General features: G+C 38.1%; 1 protein-coding gene across 8 annotated transcripts in view; it reads left to right on the top strand.

The window, feature by feature from the left end:
- Grik1 (glutamate ionotropic receptor kainate type subunit 1) overlaps positions 1-22,232 on the top strand; it is a 402,690-nt gene that overhangs the window by 229,094 nt on the left and 151,364 nt on the right. For all 8 annotated transcript variants that reach the window (XM_031364336.1, XM_031364335.1, XM_031364332.1 and 5 more), the window contains exon 2: positions 21,101-21,268. In XM_031364336.1, the coding sequence (XP_031220196.1) occupies positions 21,101-21,268 (168 nt within the window). The remainder of the gene's footprint in view (positions 1-21,100; positions 21,269-22,232) is intronic.

Below are 22,232 nucleotides of genomic sequence, written 5' to 3'. Positions count from 1 at the left end.
TTGGAGGGAGAGGTGGAGGGAGGGAGGGTTGGAGGGAGAGGTGGAGGGAGGAAGATAGAGGAATGCAATAGTAATTTGTGGGAAATGCTGAGCCTCATTAATAATCAATAAAATATGCATTTAAATAGTTATTGCTACCAAGTTTTAGTTTGGGAATTGATTCCTTTTTATTTACAATACTTAGATATTCAGGAAGATGTGCTTCAATGCATCCATGGTGAGGATGAAATAAAATACAATCTTACTTTAAAATCTGATAATATGCAACAAGATCTTTAAAAGGAGTAGAATCTTTAGCTCTGAGTTTTCTACAGAAGAATCAAAAGAACAAAACTAAATACCAACCCAGTGCTTTCCACAGGATATATAAGTATATTGAAACACTACTTCTTCAGCAAAGAATAGGAACTTTTACATCATTGTAAATTATCCAAACAAATTTTGATTTTGAGGATGGAAAATCATCATTATACTCAACATTTAATAAATATTAAGTAAAACATGGAAAATATCATTAATGACCAAAAATACAGAAGCAAAACACAGCAGCACACGTCTATAATCTAACACTCAAGGCAGGAGGATCAGAAACTTGAAGCAAGATTATGTTACATAGTAAAGCCCTACCTAAGAAAGAAGTAAAACCATAAAAATACAGTATATCATATGCAATGTGACACTGGTACATTCAGACAGCAAACAAAATTGTAAAAACATATACTCAAATATTGATATCATTAATGATATGATTGGCAAAACTTAAATAGGTATTTTATTTATTAAAGAATTTATTAAAATTTTCAAAACTGTCAATAATATACTTTAATAACATTTTTTTAAACAAAAAGGAACATTTAGAAGCCTTCCAAACTCTTGCAATGTAACTTTTGAGTGAATAAGGAAAAAATGTATGCATTTAAAAATAGTTACAAAATAATGAAAATGTAAAGCCTACATCAAAATATTTGAAATACAGCCAAAAAATTGTAAAAATAAATATGCCAATGCAGTACCTGAATAATATTTTAATATATGGACATATTTGTAAACTTAAACATCTAAAATGATAGAAAGTTCAGATTGGATATAAAGAACAATCTCCAAAATAATTTTATTAATAGTTTCTACAAACCTCTCAAAAAGAATACCATTGACAACATAAAAACTGCATCTCAGAGCTAGAGCAATAGCTCATCACTTGAGAGTGCTTTTTGCTCTTGAAGAAGAACCAACTTCAGCTCCCAGGAACCACATGAAACCACACAGTTATCTGTATCTTCAGCTCTGAGGAACCAATATCCTTATCTATCCTCCAGAGCATCCCTCCCAACACACATCACACAAGCCCAAACAGAAACACACACACACACACACATACACACACACACACACACACACACACACACACACACACACACACACACACACACACACACACACACACACACACACACGCACACACACACAGAGAGAGAGAGAGAGAGAGAGAGAGAGAGAGAGAGAGAGAGAGAGATGATAGATAGATAGATGGATAGATAGATAGATACATAGATACATAGATACATAGATATAGATAGATGATAGATGATTGAGAGATAGATAGATAGGTAGGTAGATAGATAGATAGATAGATAGATAGATAGATAGATAGATAGATAGATGGATAGATGGATAGATGGATAGATGGATAGATGGATAGAAAGATAGGGAGATAGATAGGTAGATTGATAGATACATAGATAGATAGATAGATAGATAGATAGATAGATAGATAGATAGATAGATAGATAGATAGATGGATGATAGATATAATAAATCTTTAAAACAATTTTACCTCCATAATAATTGTATAGTATATAAATAGTTTCATAAAATGTTAAAATCTTACTTAACTAGATAAAATATTGAATACATAGAATATTTCTTATTGGTTCAGTCTAACATAAATCATTGTAATCTCGAAGTGTCTAGCAAACGTTTAAAAAATATATCAAAGAACAATTTACAGAAACATTCAAAGCAATGAGCTTTTGCCGATGAATTCTTTTAAGCTTAAGAGAATTTCTTTATTTTTCCAAGACACAGAGTCATTTGAAATTCATCCATTACATCTTATTAAGATTAGATAACCATAACAACTCAATCAACAAGGCTAATACATACAAAAGCTTATATACCAGTATCATTTATTGATAAAAATGCAAAATATATAAGATATCAGCTAATGTAACTTGGTAACATACTAAAGAAAAAGCCCTCCATGACCAAATATAATTTATCTCAGCATTGCATGCATGGTTTAATGTAAAGAAATGAACTCATATAAAATATCTCATTAGAGGGAAATTGAACCCTGAGAATAACTTAATGAAAGCTAATACATTGTTTAGGGTATGGATATAAATCACATTTATTTTAATTTTCATTTCTTGAACTATGTTAAATTAATAATATAACATATATTTCAATCCAACTTCTGAATAATAGGCAGCTTAACAATAGAAGCATTTCAATGAATATGAAATAAGGAAACTAGCTCTCATTATCTTATTCTGAAAATTCTAGCCAATATTAAGCAAATCAGAAATAAAAAATAGTTATGTTATGAAAAATTAAGTCGAGAACTTAAATTATTTGATAAGAATTCATAAATGCAAGGAGATGTATTATATATACACACAAAATTGATAATAATTAAAAAGAAAATATTACAAATCAAACTCACCTGTTAGGAAAACATACAATTCTGTGAAATATACTGTGATTTATTTTTAAATCTATAACAAGTATCTTAATATAAATATCTCAAAATTTTAGGAAAGTGAAATGCTTTTTAATACTTTGACTTTTGTAAATTTATATTTTAAATAAATTCCATTTCATAAGCAAGCAATTATTTTCAAGAAAATAACTGCACAAAAGGAAGAATTGGACCCAATTAGAAAGGTCATTTACCCAAGAAATTTGTAAACCAATATTAGCACTATGCAGAGCTACATACACTTAGGCAGAATAACAATAAAACAGAAATTATATGATAATTCAATATATGAAAAAGGTGCTGTACTGCCCCAGTAGAGACTATATACATGCAAGAGTGTGTATGTAATTCTTATAGCATAAGCATGTATAATTTAATATAGCATACACTTTTTATTAGCTTTCCTCATGCACACACTAGAAGAAATTTCAAATTGACAAACTAAATCATGAAATAGCCTTATCAAAACTCCCAAGATGCTGAGTGATGGGTCAGTGGGTGAGCTGCTTGCCTGGCAATCTCTGTTCATATTCTCAGAACCCACATTATAAAACTCCAGACTCAATAGGTGTGCCTGTGATGTCACTGTGGGAGGTAGACAGGAGACTCTCCAGATGCCAGTCTGGCTTAGGATGCTGTGATCAAGAGACCCTGACACAAACAAGATGAAACAAGAGGACTTACATGTGAAGCTGTCTTCTGACATTCATATCCTCACACAAACATGAATATGCATACACTCATCAAAGACACACAAAGATTACGAATACCCCATAACAGCAATCATGTCAGTGAATTTTTATCAATTCTAGAAACAAAAACATTTTCAGTTGTAACTCTTCCAACGTCAGGCTCCGTTCTGGAAAATGCTCTTCTCAGCTACTGCCTTCAAATAATCAAAATTATATTCTTGTTTAAGCATCTCCTTGCAGGCTCTGTTTTGTAAATAGCTCTTTGGGGGCTCCCAGGAATAGCTGTTATCTGTGACCTGGATGGGGTGAACACAGAAGAGCTCTAGAGACTCACTCGCTGGTGGTTATGTGTCTGGCCAGTGCTGCAAAAGGGACTTCTGTTCATAGGTCATCAGGCAGACCTGGCCACCCAGCTCCAGTCAGCTCCAAGTTAGGTACATCCACCAAAGCATCTGGAAAGGAAAGAAGCAGAAATCTTACAACGACCACAAGCAAGGCCTACTTCATGGATAGAAAACCAGAGTATAACGTCAGTAAGTCTAGAAATTGAACTGCCTGAAATTGTATTCTGCATTAATAAGAGTTTAGCATATACTGAGAAAATATTGCCAATAAAAATGTCAGTGGCCTCATGTTGCGAGGCCCTCAAACAAGGTAGGAGATAAGAGCCAACACCCATAAGTATTTCAATAGCAAAACCAGCATCATCTCAAGATATTAAAATAAGGCAAATGCCAGGAGAAAGCAACTTACACCCACAGATATGAAAACAAGTAATAAGCATGTTTTTGAAAACTAAGTCTATAGTAGTTAAGAGGATACAAATTTAAGAAATAAGAAATCCTGGTATAAAATGACCTAAAGTCATCAAGACACTGGATAATGATGGGTGTCTGCTGGCTATTTCTTCATGGTAAGTGCAAGAAAACAATGCTTATGCAGTGTTCCGTGTACACCACTTAACCAGGTTGTTGTAGGGAGACAGATTCAGAGTATCACATGATGCAAAAAGGACAAAGGACAGGAGTAATCAACAGTTTAGGAAATGGTAAAAAGTTACATCAATTCACTGTAAATTCAGCATAGCCCAGGCCACCTCAGTGAGATATGAGCAAGCTAGGGAAGTGAGGAATCTAACTTCAAGGTCATAGACATTAAGGTATTCTTTGGAAGGGGAAGAGGCCCCAGCGTTGACATGCCTCTGTCTCCTGACTCTGGGGTTATGTGTATCATCAGTACAGCACTATGTATAAAGTAGATTTGAATACATTAACAAATCCAATATACATTGCAATAAATTATACATCCAGAACAAGTGATTAAGGGCCAGCATGAAATCAATATACCAATCATTATATAACTATACATAATTTATCTGCATGTCAAAGCAAGCATAGAGAACTATAAGTTTTTATTAGGTATATGCTTTGAAAATACTGCTTTTGCATTTCCTCAGTTGTCTTTGGAGCCTTCTGATGATTTCTTTAGCTGTGTATAAATTTCAGTTTGATACAGTTTTGTTTCTGTCGCTTGCAATATTGGTGTCAGGGCAGGAAATCATTGCCCAGATTAAAGTCATGGTTCTCTCATCCAATGTTTTCTTCTGGATATTTTATATTCAGACGTCTATTTAAACCTTTCACAGGCCTTGAGTATGTTGTTCTGTCTGATAGATTTGTTTTCACAGTGTATAGGAGTTTTGTCTACATGGATATCTGTACAGCATATGTATACCTAGTACCTGTGGAGACCAGACAGAGCATCAAGTACCCTGCAACTGGAGTTGCAGATGGTTGTGAGCAGCCATGTGGGTGCTGGGAATTAATTCCCAGTCCTCTGGAAAACAGACCGTGCTCTTAACCACGAAGCCCGCTCTGCAGGCCCCTGTGTCTGCTAGAAGATTAAGTTACAACTTTATCCTTTTCAACATCCGTTCTCTCAGTTCCTATGGTTGAAACACTGCCCTTTCCCAGTTGTGACTGCTGCCTTTGCCAAGGGTTCATTTCCCAGTCAGCTCCACTGTCCACCATACGCTTCAGCACAATCGTGAGCTGTAGTAACGACCATAGTTCCCTGAGGGGGCTTGAAATCAGGAAGCATGATGTCTCTGGCTTTGGACTTTATGTTGTGTCTGCTATTCAGTGTCATTCACAGCTCCACAATACTTTTAGCATTGTTCTTTCTATCTCTGTATAAAAGGTAATGGAGATTTTGATGGGAATTAAGTGATATTTGTAAATCTCTCTGAGAAGATTAAATATTAGAATAATAGGAAAATAAGTTCTGTAATTCATGAGCATGGTGTATATCCCCATTTGTATTTGGTTTCAAATGCTCTCTGGAAACTTTTGTAGCTTTCTCTGGGTTTCTACTCTCTTTAAGTTTACTCCTAAGTATTATTTTGACACTAGAGCAAGTGTCATATTTTTCTTAGTGAAAAGTTCTTCATATTAGTACCTAAAAATGAAACCAATTTTTATATTCAAAGAGAGTAAAAGAATACTCAGTAAAATAATGAAAGGAAATTGTCCTAATGTTTGACAGTGTTTGTTTCATACTATGTAATGATATATGTGTTTGCTTTTCTTTTCATCTCACCATTTGCATAACTAATATGTGTAAGTATATTTTAAATATTAAATATTGTAGAAACAAAAATGACCATACTCCCTCCATGCTGTGTGTCCACTATAGGAGTTGAGAGAAGTATCATTTTAAATACATGGATATAAGGAGTAAAGGAGACTTTCAGCTTTTAAAAGTAAAATGTGAATATTTCCCATTTTTTGCTGTTTGTACTATTCAATATGAAATCTAACCTTGCTGAATTGTACATCATCCCGTAGTTCTTTTGAATGGGCGTGTTAGGCTTCTCTCTCATCTAGAGCTTCACTAACTCACTATAGTTTTTTCTCTTTTTGACTTCCATTGGGGTCACTAGTATTTCATGTCATGGTAAACTTTCATTTCAATCACTTATGATATTTACTTTGTTTTTCTTTTGTAGCAGAGGGGATTGAACCTAAGACATTGCATGTGTCAAGCAAGTAGTTTAATGCTGAGTACATCCCCGGCTGATTTCATTTAATTATGTTGAATCTTAGACTGGAACTTAGAAACATACCTCAACTGAAATCTGCTAAGCTCTAGACTTTGCAGCAGCAGTTTTCAACCTTTGTAATGCTATGGCCCTTTAATTCAGTTCCTCATGTCATGGTGACACCCAAGCAGAAAGTTATTTTGTTGCTACTTCATAGCTGTAATTTTGCTACTGTTATGAATCACAATGTAAATATCTGATATGCAGAATATCTGATTTGCAACCTTAAATGGATCACAATCCACAGGTTGTTTGCTGATGCTCTAGCATCTAGAGTAACTTGATTAGCAATAATAAATTCAGTCTCAAACATAAACATTACAGGCCAAGAACTCTAAACGGACAAAGGTTTATAGCCGAGGTTCTGGAACCTTCTTAGACATTACATTATTGCCTCAAGGGGCCATTTTTCATTATTTTAATATCAGTGAATAAAAAATATTATAAGAATGTATTTGTTAGCTGTTGGAGCACTTAGAAATATACAAATAAGAGAGGCAGATAGCTGAGTATTTCGTATTGGCATTAACCATCAAGGAGATGCATAGTGTGAACAACATAACTTTTAGATAAGACCAACCAAAGATAGGCTGTTTTGCACAGAAAAAGAGATCATCTTCTTGCTTACAATATTTATAAATGCAAAAGGAAAGTTAAAATTCATGGTATATATCTAATATGTCTTTAGAGGTAGTATCATGGTTGGAGGGTTTATACTTCTCATTAGGACCCTATCTAGCTTTTCATAAAAATGGCATGAAAATACTATTTTAAAGTATATATTATTTTAGTCCAAATGTAAGCAGATCTCTGGATCAAACTGGTTTTAAAATGTGATTATCAAGACAACTGGCCAGTGTTCCAGGGAAAAGTGTCCTGTGATCAGGAGAATTTTAGAAGCACACTGGGTTAAGCAGAGTTGAATTGCTTGCTTATTGCATGGTTTGTGGGCAATGTGCATAGTGCTGTGTAATGTGACTTTCCAGCAGGGCTGATGCTAGGCAGGGCTTCCCAAACATGTTTGACCACTAAAGACCTTTTGTGTCTCCCATGTCTATGCATTGATAAATGCTGCCCAATGGGAGCTGTGAGCCTCCATTTGTTCTGGCTTCAGATCCCAGACTTCATTTTAACAACAGCCTTTCCTTCTTAGCAAACAGAAATTTCCAGCTGGAAAAAAAAATAGCAGAAACCGAGGAGTATAAACTAGAAAACTGGGATGAAACATATAATAAAGCTTTCTTGGGACTCTGGGCTGGGAACTTGGCATATTCCACCCTCTTAATTAATAAGCAGAAAAATGGAATCAGGAGACTTTTCATGTGAGTACATGTCATTTAAATGAGATGTTAAAAGCTAGAAATATAACTGCTCTCAAGAGATATTAAAGCAATCTCAGACTTTTATAAGAGTAAAGGTTTTTGGCATGACTTCATTGGCAACATTCCTGGTTGCTGCCTGGAACCCCTAGTTGACTAGGACACCAGCCATCCCTGCATGAAATGAAGGTGCTGGCAGCCTGATGAGAAGTGAACTCCCAGGGAGAACGGAGCTTTGAAAGTGCTTGGGGACCATGGGAGGTAATGGTTGGGAGAGAAAAAGCAATCACTGCCACAAACTCAGTAATGGGAAAAGTCAGTAGGTCTCGGCACATATATCAACTGCCTCTCTCGCCTCCCAGGCCTCTGGGTTGGCAGGAAAGAGTGCTTCATGTGGCTTCATGCTTAGGCACAAGACCGAACATCCCTTCAGCTGGACAGGCCTTCACTGGGAATGCTGGACTATGTTTATGTCAAGGCATAGAGTCCCAGAAAGTTCCTATTAGTACTCCCAAGGAAATACTCCTACACTCAAGAAATAGATAGGCACTGGGTTTAAGAAGGTTTTTGATTGACACATATAATATATGTGTGTGTGTGTATTTATAAAGTATGCTATGACTTTGATCTATATGTATATGAGGTAGTTATGACCTTAAGTAATTATCATATCTCTCTTGACAAGTACAAGCAAAATTCTTTTTTTCTTAAATACTCTGAGATGTATTTTGCTGATCATCATATCCAGCTAGATGTACTACAGAATACCAGAAGCATTTCTTCTGTCTAGCTATAATACTGAGCTATAATACTGTGTTCACAGTCATCCCCTGATCATCTAGTCTATGAAGGCTTTGGGAACCACCATTCTAGTATTAGCCCCTGAGATCAACATGTCAATGTTCCACTAATGATGAAGATCACAGCATTGGTCTCTGTGAGCCGGACGTACTATAGTTAAGAAGACATCCTCCAGGCCAAGACTTATTGTCACAAATTATTTGGCTTCATGCCTTTTTAATGACTCTTTAAAATGTCCTCATCTGGGAGAGTTTGGCATATGTCTCATGGTATTTATGTGAAAATTACAGGACAAGTTGTCTGAGTTGCTTCTGTCCTTCAACCTTATGGCTCCAGGAGACCAAACTAAGATGAAGTTTGGTGGCAACTGCTTTTATGCTCTAAGCCACCTCCCTAAGCCAGGCACACACACACACAAACATATACATATGTATGTATATATGTATGAAATTCAGTGTATAATATTATATAAAGTATCTATATATTATATATCAGTTTGTCTTCATTCCATATACTCAGTATCCAGCTGTAAATGATGCTGAAGTAATTGGAAGAGTGTAGGTGACTTTTGAACATGATGATTTTATTTACCAGTAGTAAGATATCCAAAACCTATGGTGGTTTAGGTTTTGGTTTCAGAGGCCTCTAGACTATTTTTGAAAATGGATATGCTAATCAAATTCCCCCAAATAACCAAGTTTACTCCTGCTGAAAGGTTTCCATGTAGAAGGGGACAAGGAATGTTCCTGGGCTTTGTTGGTTGAGAAACTGATGACTGCACATGGCTTCCCTTTCTGAAGCCTATCACTTAGTACTGGCATCTCTCTGAGGGCAAGAACCAAGGTATCCTTCATCTTACATCATCCCCTAAGGCTACCATTGTCCTTCACATTAACAGATAATCAATAATGCTTTATAAACAAATTTAATATTGAAAGATACTATAAGAATATTTTGATTTTGAATGGCTATCTTTGCTTTTAATATGTAGAACATTTATTAAAAACAACTACCTACAGCATCTACAGAAAAATTCAGATTTCCCCCTCCCTCTGACTAGCTACCTTCTGAAGTACATCAGTTATTCCTCATAGACATGTGTCCCTGCATTTGGAGGGCATTTATACTGAACTTATGCAGATCTATTTGAAGAATCAAAGAGAGAATTTAAATGTGGCTGTTACCCCAGGTATGGAATAAAATTGAATCTTTCTTTCAAGAGATACTGATATATGAGGCTACTTGTAGAAGGTTGGGTCACAGCCAGACCACTGAGGCTCCACTTGTCTTTAGCCTATAACTCTGTCCTTACACTACAAAGATTTAAAACTCTCCTTATCCATTTCTCTTCCATTAAGTGATAAAACACCTGATTACCACCCACATTCATCTACATAAGATCATTAAGGCTGTGTTAGTGCCCAAAGTAAGTGGAAGAGAGATGCTGGATGTGAAAGGGAGTCTTAGAAATTAAACGTGTAACCTTGAAATTAAAGGTGCAGTAAATATGAGCCTCGAATAAATTGCTTATGATGCAATAAAGTAGAATTATGGATGTGGCAATAAAGGGAGGCAATATAATATTGTGTATTTAAGGAGCAGCTATCAGCAAAGGAATAGATCAAATTGCCATCTTGTTTTCTGTTGACAGCTTTCTGGGATGGTTGTTAGTCTACATGAATACAAAACAGGAGCCAGCACCAGAACTTCCCATTTCTAGATTGTCATTTAATAGATCACCCTTGTTTCCTGAATGACCTCACAGTTTGTCACAGTGGACATACAGCAGCTAATTAGGGGTGTGTACAGTATGTTAGTACACAGAGATAGCAACAACCTGATCCAAACCTGCACTCCTCAAATAAAATAGGAAAATAAAATAAATAAAAATACCAATAAATCCTGTAATAGAGTTAAGTGGGATATTTGAAAACTAGTGTCAGAGGGTTAAAAAATAGCTATTGAATGGCTGAATAAAATGACACTTTAGAAAGAAGAGATGGCATAATTAAAATCAACTAGTAGTGTCAAATATCAGGAAAGCACAATTGGCAGCTATCAAATCTAGTTGACCATGAAGAAAAAGTTATAGTTTTCAAAGCATAGTGATGTGACTACATAGTTAGAAAGTTATTATGTATGTTCACTAAATATTTATATTTCCTACAACAGAAGATTTGGGAATGTTTTCACCAAAGTGGAAATAATAAATAGTGGAGGTGGGAAGTATTCTCCTTACACTACTCAGATCAGGACACATTTTACAAATGGATGTATATGTATATAGATTTATCAAAATGTATTGTGTGCCAAGAATTAGTTATTTTTAATTCATTTGAAGTGAAAAATTAAAAATAAGGCTATCTGGATATTACATCAGTACCCTGTAGCTGCTTTAGAAAATTATTTCAGGGCTACTGAAATGGATTACCCAATAAAATGCTTGTCAAAAACGTGAGGATCTGTGTTTAGACTAGCAGGGCCCACGTAAAATGTCAGATGTGGCAGAATACATCTATAGTTCCAGTACTAAGGAGCCAGATAAGTGGATCCCTGGAGCACACTGGCTAACCAACCTAGCTGAACTGGTGAACTCCAGGTTCTGTGAGGGATCCTGTCTTAAAACAAAACCCAAAGTAGGATGATTGATGAAGATACTGATGTTAACCACTGACCTCCACACTTGGGCACACAGATGTACATGTTCAACTACATGCACAGTTGTACATACACACAAACACAGACACACACACACCACACACAGACACATACACACTCACACATTCACCATTAAACTTGGTTACATAAAGTAAAATTAATGGATTCTCTAACAATTCTAGAAGACCAAAATCCAAATTCAGGGAATTGACAGTGTCCTGCATCCTCCTCACATTATCTAAGTGATTCAGCTCCTGCAAACCCACTTTTATTGTCTCTGAGAACTCCTCAGATTGTCTATCTACACTTGCTCTTAAGTGATTTTTCTCCAGGACTATTGCTTTATACACCACTCCCACTGTAATGACACCCTAACTTCCACATCCAGAAAACAACTTCTATAACATCTGCATGAGGATAGTAAGCTCCCTAGCTGACATTTTCTCTTAAGCACCTAAGAGGCAGCATGGAGTAATCAATCACACTCTAAGCCAAGTTCCCGGTCCTGCTCTTCAGCAATATCAATGACTACTTAAATCTCCAAACACAATGTCATCCTTCATCCTCATCTCTTATGCTTTGTCAGAGAACCCTACCAGCCCTACCTTCTATTCAATAGGATTTTTTTTTCACACCATCAATAACAACAATCTGAACTTAATCACCATCATCTCTCAGGTAAATTACTGAAGTGTCACTTGTAGAACAGGTATAAGAACAGATCTTCCTGTGTTCGCCTCTTGCCCATCTCCTCATTAACATAAAACCTATACTGATTTCTCTTGAAATATGAAACATCACTTAACCACTCTCAAAGCCTATTACTAGCCTTTCATGCCTCTTAGAATAAAGCCATTATCTTATCACTGTTTACTAAGCTCTTTGTAGTCTACTTCAATCCATCTCTATCACTTGGTTAAGCTCTTTTACCAAAGTCTGGTTCACCCAATTTCAACCACTGAAGTTCTTTAAAAAATGATGCAAAATAGCTCCTGTCTCTTATCACTTTGCTCCCTCTAAAAAGAACACTCTTCTCTCAACATCTTTGGTCCATGCCTCAGTTCTTTCAGATTCTTACTCAGGTAATTGTGGGGTGAAGATATGCCTGGCCTCTTAATACTTAGCCCATGACTCCTTCAGATTTGTGAATAAATTCTAGAAGAAAAGCTCCTAAAGTCACATATTCACAATCTCATTCTCACCCTTCCCTCCATTATTCTCCCCCTGCCCTCCCTTTCTCTTCAGAATCTCACTATATAAGCCTGGGATAGCCTGAAACGCTCTATGTCAACCAGGCTGGTCTTAGACTCACAGAGAACAGTCTGCCTCTGCCTTCCAAGTGTTGGGATGGCATGAGTGCACTCTTGTTGGACTGTGAAAGGCAGTCTGTGTTCTTGGTTAAGCAAGGCTTACTCCAGCATCCCAGTAGAGAATTCTACAAGGGAAGGAATAGTAAGCTACGCCCCCAGACATAAGGCTGCTGACACCACAAGCCTTTACTCCATTATCTTGTGGCTAGAAAATGCCCCAAGCTCCCAGTATTCTGGCTGGACTCCACCCCCAGTCACCTGACCACAGACAGGTAAGCCCTACTCCACAGTTACCTGGGAACAGAAAGGTAGCACAACCCACTATAAAAGGAGCTGTTTGACCCCTCCTCTCTCTCTCTCAACCTATTAGTTTCTTGTCTTTACTCTTGTTCCCTCTGTCCCCTTCTCCCTCTCTCCATGTGGCCATGGCTGCATGGCTGGCCTCTTATTCCCTCCTCTCTCTCTCTCTCTCTCTCTCTCTCTCTCTCTCTCTCTCTCTCTCTCTCTCTCTCTCTCTCTCTCTCTCTCTCTCTCTCTCTCTCTCTCTCTCTCTTTCTTTTTCCTTTCTAAAATAAATGCCTTAAGACAATGGACTGCTTCCTTTCATCTAGACTTGTCGTGCTGGGGCAATGGATTCCAGCTCCAGCCTCGAGACTGGACCAAAGACTCTGGCCCCACACCTGCTCCAGAATCACTGAGTGCCCTTCGCCTGCCCGCCTCTTTTCTCCCTTCAGCCCTGGCTGACTGAGTTGCCCAAGAGGCCCTCAATTTGTTCTTAGCTCTTCCTCGGTGTCCAGCAATGTCCTGCGATGCCCAGGAACTAGAACCTGTCATCCTTGGCCTCCGTGAGGCTCAGGGACCCCAGGGGCTGCCCTCTTTCCACTCCCCACGGACTGGGATAGTGGCTCACAACAGCCAGACGCCCACCTGGGAGGTGTGGAGAGTACAGGCAGCCTCCCAGAGTACCTCAGCTCTGGCAGGTTGTGGGTATCCCTTCCCTCACCCCCTTTATTTCCCTGCCACCCAGTGGCGGCATCCAACACATTCTCATGCCTGAGTGTTACAATTCATCTCTTTTGTACACAGGATATTCCCAGTGCCTCATACAGCACTGGTTTTTACCACACAAAATATTTTATAAATAAATTCCCAGAAGAAATACTGACTTCTTGAATGAATTATTAAATTCTGTGAAAGATTCATGGACCATAACATATAAAAACAGCGGAAGCTTATATGTGTATGTGTGTGTGTATATTCATATCATGCACTATGCAAATCTATTGCATTTCTAAAATAGCTATTGGGATATATATTTATTATAAGTCAAGCCTAGTCAAAACAGTAATCTTTTTATGGGAATAGGACTCTGTTCCCATATGACTTTCATGTTGTTTTGTCATTATATGAGGTAAAAATTCTGTGGTTCAGTTTCTTGGTTTTTTTCAAGGGATAAAGTGAGCCTAACCATAATCCAGGGAAACCTCATTTGAAGGGAGCCAGGATGGTGATGGTGGGCAAGAATAATATCATGTTTTCTAAGGTCCATGACCTGGCCCATAGCAAGTCCTCTGTATCTACATTATACTTTTTGTGCTCCATAGAAACTGTGACTGAAAGGCATTTTACAACAATTAGATATCCTTGGAAGCCAAAAAGAAAGTAAAGAAATCGGTGGGCTCTTAAGGAAGGCTGGGAATCTTCATAAAGTTTGTTCGGTCCTCTCATATTATGATTCTATAAGAATGGAATATGAACTTGGAAAAGTTTGAAAAGTATTTGTTGGAGTTCAAATGTTGTATATGCTTTAAAAGATCAGTTTGCTAAAGGTTTCCAGAGTGGCGCTGCTCAGGATGTTGAAGACCTTGATGAGGTAGAGCCTTATGGGAAATCCTGAGGTCACTGAAGTATTGTCCTCAAAGGGGACACTCTTCCTCCCCTCTTTGCTTTCTGGTGACAAGTCACACAGTGTATGCTCCAAGCAATCTCACTATGATTTATTACCTCATCATATCCCAAAGCCAAGAAGCCAATAAATGGACAAGAATCTCCCAAATGCTGAGCCAAAATAAACCTTTTCATTTTATAAATAAAGTACCTCAGGTATTTTATTATAGTGAAAGAAAGCTGACACATGCACCATGGCTGTTGTGTATGTTCAGGAGGCTCACGAAATAGAACATTTATTCTCAGCCTTCTCTGAGTGCCACAAGTTGCTTACAGTGGCCACGTTATTAATCAAATAATACTTAATATTTGTCATGGTGAGCAAGTCTCTTCTAGGTCCACATGAAATTACTTGGTGCAAGTGACAAGCTTTCTGTTGAACACCCCTCCCCTCATCCCTCATCACTCCTTGTAGACAACCTTGTCCACGTGCAGGATATTGCTATATGTGCGCTCCATGAGTGATTGTCCTGTAACAGTGCTGCAACAGCAGCAGCAGTGCACGGTGACCATACACTTCTGCCTCCTAAACTGATTGACAATAACCTTTTCTTTGCTTATCGTACATTACAGTTCCAAGAAGAAAGTGCTATTTAGAGAAAGGTGATTGATACTAAACCACTAAATTTGTTTTCATTCTAAAGCCCTTAGGGTAAAAAGACAAGATGAACAAACTAGCTTCTTAAGGCTAAAAAAACAAACAAACAAACAAACAGTATACATAGACTATGTGGTTCAAGTAATAGAAATAGAACTGCATTTCCATCCTGTCTGAGAAGCTGGAAGCACGGGGTGAAGGAATGGCAGGCTTGTCTTTTCCTTGCCTGCAGATTGCCACTTTGGCTCTGTTTGTCCTCACGTAAACGTCTTCTGCATGGCTGTATATATTGTGTGTATATATATTGTGTGATAGTCAATTCCAGTTTCTTTTTGTTTTAAAGATTTATTTATTTATATTTTATGTGTACAGGAATTTTGCCTGCACCCATATCGATCCATACACCATGGGTACACACAGTACCTGTAGAGGCCAGATCAAAGTGTCATATCCTGGGAACTGGAGTTACACATGGTTGGGAGCTGCAGTGTGGGAGCTGAGACTGAGACCCGGGCGCTCTGAAAGAGCAAGAATTGCTCTCTACTGCTGAGCCATCTTTCCAACTTCATCCCTTTTTTTTCTCTTATAATAACAGAGTGGATCAGGGCACACCTATGCTGCCTCATCCTAACCTAAATTGCCTTGAAAAAATTCAGTCAGCTTTTAGGTATTGGGCACTGGAGTTAGGGATTCAGTATATGAGCTTAGAATGGGAACACTTCAGGCTATGAAAATGATGTACACACAAGGAAAAGGGATTTTTAATTCAAATTAACTCAAAACCACATAGTCCTTATTTATTTTATATTCTTTATTTGGTGGCTGTGTGTGGTAGCTGTGAAGGAGTATAGTGTGTGTGTATGTGTGTATGTAAACATATAACACATACACACATATATACAATGTATACACATACACACACACACACACACACACACACACACACACACATGAGATGTTTAGTATAAGCTTTATTTGTACCAACCTCTACTCTTCCAGGTAAACCACAGTGGGAGAAAAGCAACACAAGAAACCCAGAAGCCTTCAAATATAAGTCTAAATACACACAATATTTTTCCAAACTCATACCTATTTGGGCATTTATAACAAATACCAAACCATAAGAAGTACCAAAATAACATAAATATCTGTATAAAAAGCTAGAGCATAATTCTTAAAAGCCCAATTTCTAGTTTGAGAAAATACTGGTTTATATTTTAAGTGTATAGCGTATGCCTGAATGCACATGTGTGTTCATGCCTCTACATGTGAAGTGACTATGGAAGCCAGAAGGCAACACTAGGTATCATACTCCCTCTACCACTTCCCCACCTTATTATTTAAGACAGAGTCTCTAATTGAACCTGGGGATTTCCAATTAGTTATAACAGCTGGCCAGTGAGTTTCTAAGGATCCCCTTGTGGATGACAAGCCTGCCACTGTGCCCAGTATTTTTATGTAGGGGCTGAGAATATACATCACTCAGTGCGTAAATTATCTTGCCCCCTAACCATGAGGACCCAAATATGGAATCCTGCCTAGCTTCTAACCCTATATTTGGTTAGTTTTGCCAAGAATCCGGAGCTGTGACACTGAGCAGTAAGCAGTTTTGGGGGTAAGGTGGGGAAGGAGTAGGGGATGTACATTGCTGATACCCTCTGGCCTTGCTCACCTTCCTGATTGTGATCAGTCAGAGGGATTGATACCCAATTGTTTCTAGGCTAAAAGCACTGGTGCACTCAGCCTGACCCACATCACAATAACAACAAAAGGTCCTTCACCAACACTTCCCAGGCTTTGCTTCTTTATAAATGTAGGTGATGAAAACAAGCATGGCCACCCACACCACTGAGGTCCTGCCTTCCTGGGCTTCATCTGTCATGCTCAACAGTTACAGCCCAAAGTGGGAGAAGGTTTGTTCATCCTGACTTCTCAAAGTCATCCCTCATTCTACACCAGAGATATTACCTGAGAAACTTAGACAGATGATAGGTAGGTGGTTAGATAGATAGATGATAGATAGATAGATAGATAGATAGATAGATAGATAGATAGATAGATAGATAGATAGATAGATAGACAGACAGATAGACAGATAGACAGATAGACAGATAGAGGGATGAGTGTCTTTTCCACACTCATCAGGTCTTAAATTAACTTCTTAACTTCATCTTTTCTAGCTTTGTCCACTTCTGATCATCTTAGGACTAGAAGTTATGGTCAGCTCATCTCAAATGAGAAAGATCAAAGTTGATAGAGGTGCCTTGATCTCAGTTGGAAAAGGGACACCAAAGGGAGAATGGGCTACAAGAGTAGAGGGGGAGTAGAGCAGTTACTAAGGGGGAAGTATTCCTTCTGACAAATGGGAATCAGGCCTCCAGATGGCTGAGGCCAGAAGTTAGCCCCACAAAGACACTCCCAGAAGGATTTAAATATCTCATTAAAAAGGCCTATCCATAAATCTCAAAAAGTAAGAGAAAGAAAAAAAGAACAAAGAAGAAAAGACAGGAAGAAGGAGGATGGAAAAGTAGAAAAAGAGGAGGAGAGAGAGAGGAGAGAGAGGAGAGTACAACAAAGAAGGGAAGGAGAGGGAACAGAGGGAAGAGAGAGGAGGGATGAAGAGAAGAGAGAGAAGAATGAATCAGGCAGGTGTCACTAGGCATAAGTTTCTCTGCCTTTAGGATTAAGCATTCCACATCTTAAACATAAAGCTATGGGAGAAGGAGGCTAAGCTTCACTGGCTGCGCCCATCTTCTGAGGCACCAGCCTTGCTTCTATTAACGACAACATTGTCCTGTTTGAGCAGATACTGTTTTCTCAGTGCTTCTCCAACAGTCTGCTCACCGCATCTTACTGTAGATCTCTATGTACTTACAGATGCTCTATTTAGAAGAAAAGGAGAATGTGGTGAAGTACTGAGCTACTGACACAGTGCGTAATTTTTATTTGGCAAATGAAAGACAGACATTTTCCCCAAATTACTGAAGTGGGGTTCAACTCATACTAAATACATAAAAAATAAGTTAATACTTTCCTTAAATCCAAGAATATTCAGCTTTGTGCAAAGTAACTGTAGATAAGAAGAATAATTTTGAACTGAGCAAGAAGTTCCAAACTGGGTAGCAATAGGTTTGTATCACCATTACCTATATTCAAAAATACCACGCCTTCTCTGGTGAATCATTGTTTTCAAAATAGTGGGCTAATTTTTCCCATCTACTGTATAGACCAGGGGAGCAATGGAGAATTATCACCCACGTTTAGACATGAAAAATGTATACATAGCTTGGTGAAGTGAAAACAGAAGCACACACATGCATACTGGATGAGCAGACACAAGAGTTTGTCACACATGAGGCTTGTGTCTGGGTTAATTGGGAATGATATGTACTATCTCCGTTTCCTTTCCATTTACTAAAACAGGAAAAATATCTACTGCTTTGTGTGATAGTAACAAAGTTTTGATGAAAACTACACAGAGTTACTTTAGGATGATTTTCCTTCCACAACTTAAAAAATCTCAAAGAAGTGTTAGGTAAAGCCAGGGTCCTCATTTCAGAATTTCTGTTCTTTATGCAAGAGCACACCCCTGTCACAGCTTATCCTACATACCCTGCTGATGCTCTCCTTGAAGGCTGGGGTTGGCTTTGTCCCTAAGCATCCTAAGACACCTTGGTCTCGTGGAGGCAGATTTGGAGTGCCATGGACTCTGTCACAGGCTTCTTGCTGGGGTTGGGGAAATAGACTTATGGACAATCAATTGCTAATGACGGCCATGGAAACTCTAGTATTAAGAGTCCTCTATGTGGGTCACCTTGACCACAGCAATAAGCTCATTTACATCAATCTGCCTGGGGCTACTCAGTCTTTCTCACCTGACCTCTTCCCCTGTCAGGCCCAGAGAAAATAAAAGTCCATCCCTAGTTGCCCATTTGTGATTGATACAAGGAAAACACAAACATTTTCTTGATGCTAATTTTGGAACAAATATTTACTCTGGGTCTTTAGGTGAAGGGTAACATGACATCATTGTTTATTCTTAATTATGGTTTTATAGAGAACTTTAGTAGTAATCTAACTTGAGTGGTTCAAGCTATTGATCTATAAATGCCCAAAATTACCTGAAAGAAGCCAAGTTAAGTTACTATAGGTCTTCTTATTTCTCATAAGTAGACACTATAGTTAATTAAGAAAATCAATTCAACAGAAATCTATATATGTGTTTTAAAAGACACTAATCTTTCAAAGTACGGCCAGTATAATTACATTTAGCTAAAATCTGCACATTGGAGTTCTCCGTCTGAGGAAAAAGAAACAGAAATCATATACATGATAACTATGTGTGGTTTTATTGCAGATAGTGTAGTTGTGTGTGTGTGTGTGTGTGTGTGTGTGTGTGTGTGTGTATGCTTGTGTGTTTGCATGAATCAAAAGAGAATTTATACTATTCACAAGTTTGGAAATACCTAATTCTGACCCTTAGCAAGGAACAATAAGAGTAGACAAATTGCAGTCTCCTAGCATTCAGCATGCCACAGGCATGAGTCAAAGCCTGTTTTCAGAGAAAGCACCGTCAGGTAAAGCAAGAACTAAGCTAAATACAGATCACTTTACACTGCTTCGATGGAATGTCTATGTCTATGGAGAGAATCTCAGGACTACATGTGAAGAATATTAAGAACATACAACTAACCAGCACCAATATCTATCCAGCACCAATATTTCACACAAAGACTGAGATGACAACCACAGCAGTATAATATTACTATCTGTAGTGAGATAGGTACTCATGTTTGAGATGACAGAACCTAGGATATGAAAGAACGTATATCCCCAGAGTTAGAACTCAAGTTTGCTTTGGAGTATATTTAAATGATTTTTTTCAAACAGAGAAAATTACCTTTAAACCTGACCATATGCTTTGGAATGTGTTAGGATATATAGAATATGACCCCAGAATTCTGAGCTCTAAAACCTAGAAAAGATGTTTTCATTCTGAAAAAAAAAATCTCAGAGTAGGATTGTTCTGTTTTATCCCCAGTCCATCCCTGCCCAACCCTACTACAGTTAGGTCTAGAAGGCCTGCTTTTAAAAGCAATTTTATATTATCTTTAATCATGCATGTGTGTGTGAGTGCAATGGGCACATGAGTATTGGGGGTAGAGGAGTGCTCATGAGTGTGAGAGGAGTTATGCAAACAGAGTGTGGGTGTATACAAGTGTGTGGATGGGGGTACACATGAGGGTGGGGGTTGGGATAGCTCTGAGTGTGGGGGTGGGGTATGCATGAGTGTGGAGGACATGCACATAAGGGTGTGGGTGGAGGTGCACATGAATGTGGGGTTGGGGGTGCACATGAGTGCAGGCTCCCAGCAATATATCATGTGCTCTTGATATAGCTTTCCAGCGGTTATGAGCAGTCTAGTGTGGGTCCTGGCAACTGAGCTTGGGTCCTCTAGAAGAGCCATACACCTGTCCATAACTGCTGAGTTATTACCTCAGCTCCTAAAAGCTCTGTTTTCAATAGAAAAGTTGGAATTCCAAGACAGAAGTGCCTACCAGAAAGGACTTTAAGTTATACCTAGATCAAACACAGCACCACTCTTGTGAAAGTCAGAGAAAATTGTTCTCTATTGCATTATCAGCTATGCTTCCATGGTTTGCAATATTTGGAATCTATACCATCTAAGAGGCATTTTACATCCAGTACGGGATCTAAAACGTCATGCATACATATGCAGAAAGAACTGTATATTTGCATGTACAACATCCTGATTCAGCCTGGCTTCTGTGTCCACCGTGGTCATCCCAGCATTTGTGGTTTGGGTATTTTGTTTGCAGTTTACAGCCTTCTTTTAAAACAGTGTTGTGACGTCCTGTCTAATATTTCTCATGCATCTCTTTTGCTTCTGCAGGAGGGATTTTTGAAACTGTGGAAAATGAACCTGTTAATGTTGAAGAATTAGCTTTCAAGTTTGCAGTCACCAGTATTAACCGAAACCGAACCTTGATGCCCAATACCACATTAACCTATGACATCCAGAGAATTAATCTTTTTGATAGTTTTGAAGCCTCCCGAAGAGGTAACTGTTTTCCTACCTTTACAAAGCTTCTTTGGGTGATAAGTCTGCTGCATGGGTCACCTTTTCTCTTGCTCACCCTTTTTCAAAGTGGGTATCTTAATGCAAATGGGTGGTAGGAATTCCTAGTCCCCAACATCACTGATCAATGCGATCTGAACTTATCTGATGGATACTGCCTAGCCCTGTTTTCTGGGCCTTTCTGCTTAGCTCACCTTACCCTTCAATACCCTCTACTCTATAATTAACTGGTTCAGTTGTGAATGGAAAATGTCAGGTTTGATCTGTTTTTCCTTCCTGAAGCTGAGATACCACCATGAAATTGTACCATGTTGTCAAATAAAACATTTTGGAAGGTCACATTCACCAACTATGGGCAAGTAACCAGGACATGCATAAGTCAAACCTGGGATCACAAAAGGCTTCAACAAACTGCTGGGCTTATCTGACATCTACTCATTTTCTTGTTGCTATTGTTTTTACATTTTTCTACAAAATCATAAAAAATATGAAGATTAAATCTGTGAGAACAGATCACAACTTGATTTTCTTTCATCTTCTGAACAGAAGACAAGTACTCAAAGAGGAATCTAATTTATACGTAGTCTGCAAGCTTTATCATGAGGACTGGCTCTTAGGGAAGAGCAGGGCTGCTTTAGCAATCCCCCAGGAATCTCTGGAACAATTTTCTGGTGATTTCATATACCTGACGCATGGCCTCTAACAAAGGGATTGCCTACACACACAGTAAAGATTTTGAGAAATCAAAGGTTGTTGCTCATCTTGTGCATGTCAAGAATTGTTTTCCTTCCAGAACACCCTTTGACTTTTGCAAACACAGAAATCAGACATGACCAACTCCATGTTTCTGGCGATTTCCAAGTAACTTCATGGTAAGGGTTAACAAAAATGACTAGTTAGATCAAAAAATATAAGTTTGCCTGATACACTTGCCTGTAGGCATTAT

Source organism: Mastomys coucha, unplaced genomic scaffold (genome assembly GCF_008632895.1).
Source record: "Mastomys coucha isolate ucsf_1 unplaced genomic scaffold, UCSF_Mcou_1 pScaffold12, whole genome shotgun sequence".
Classification (NCBI taxonomy): Eukaryota; Metazoa; Chordata; class Mammalia; order Rodentia; family Muridae; genus Mastomys; species Mastomys coucha.
The sequence above is the reverse complement of the archived record's forward strand: the minus strand, read 5'-3'. Positions and strand labels throughout refer to the sequence as shown.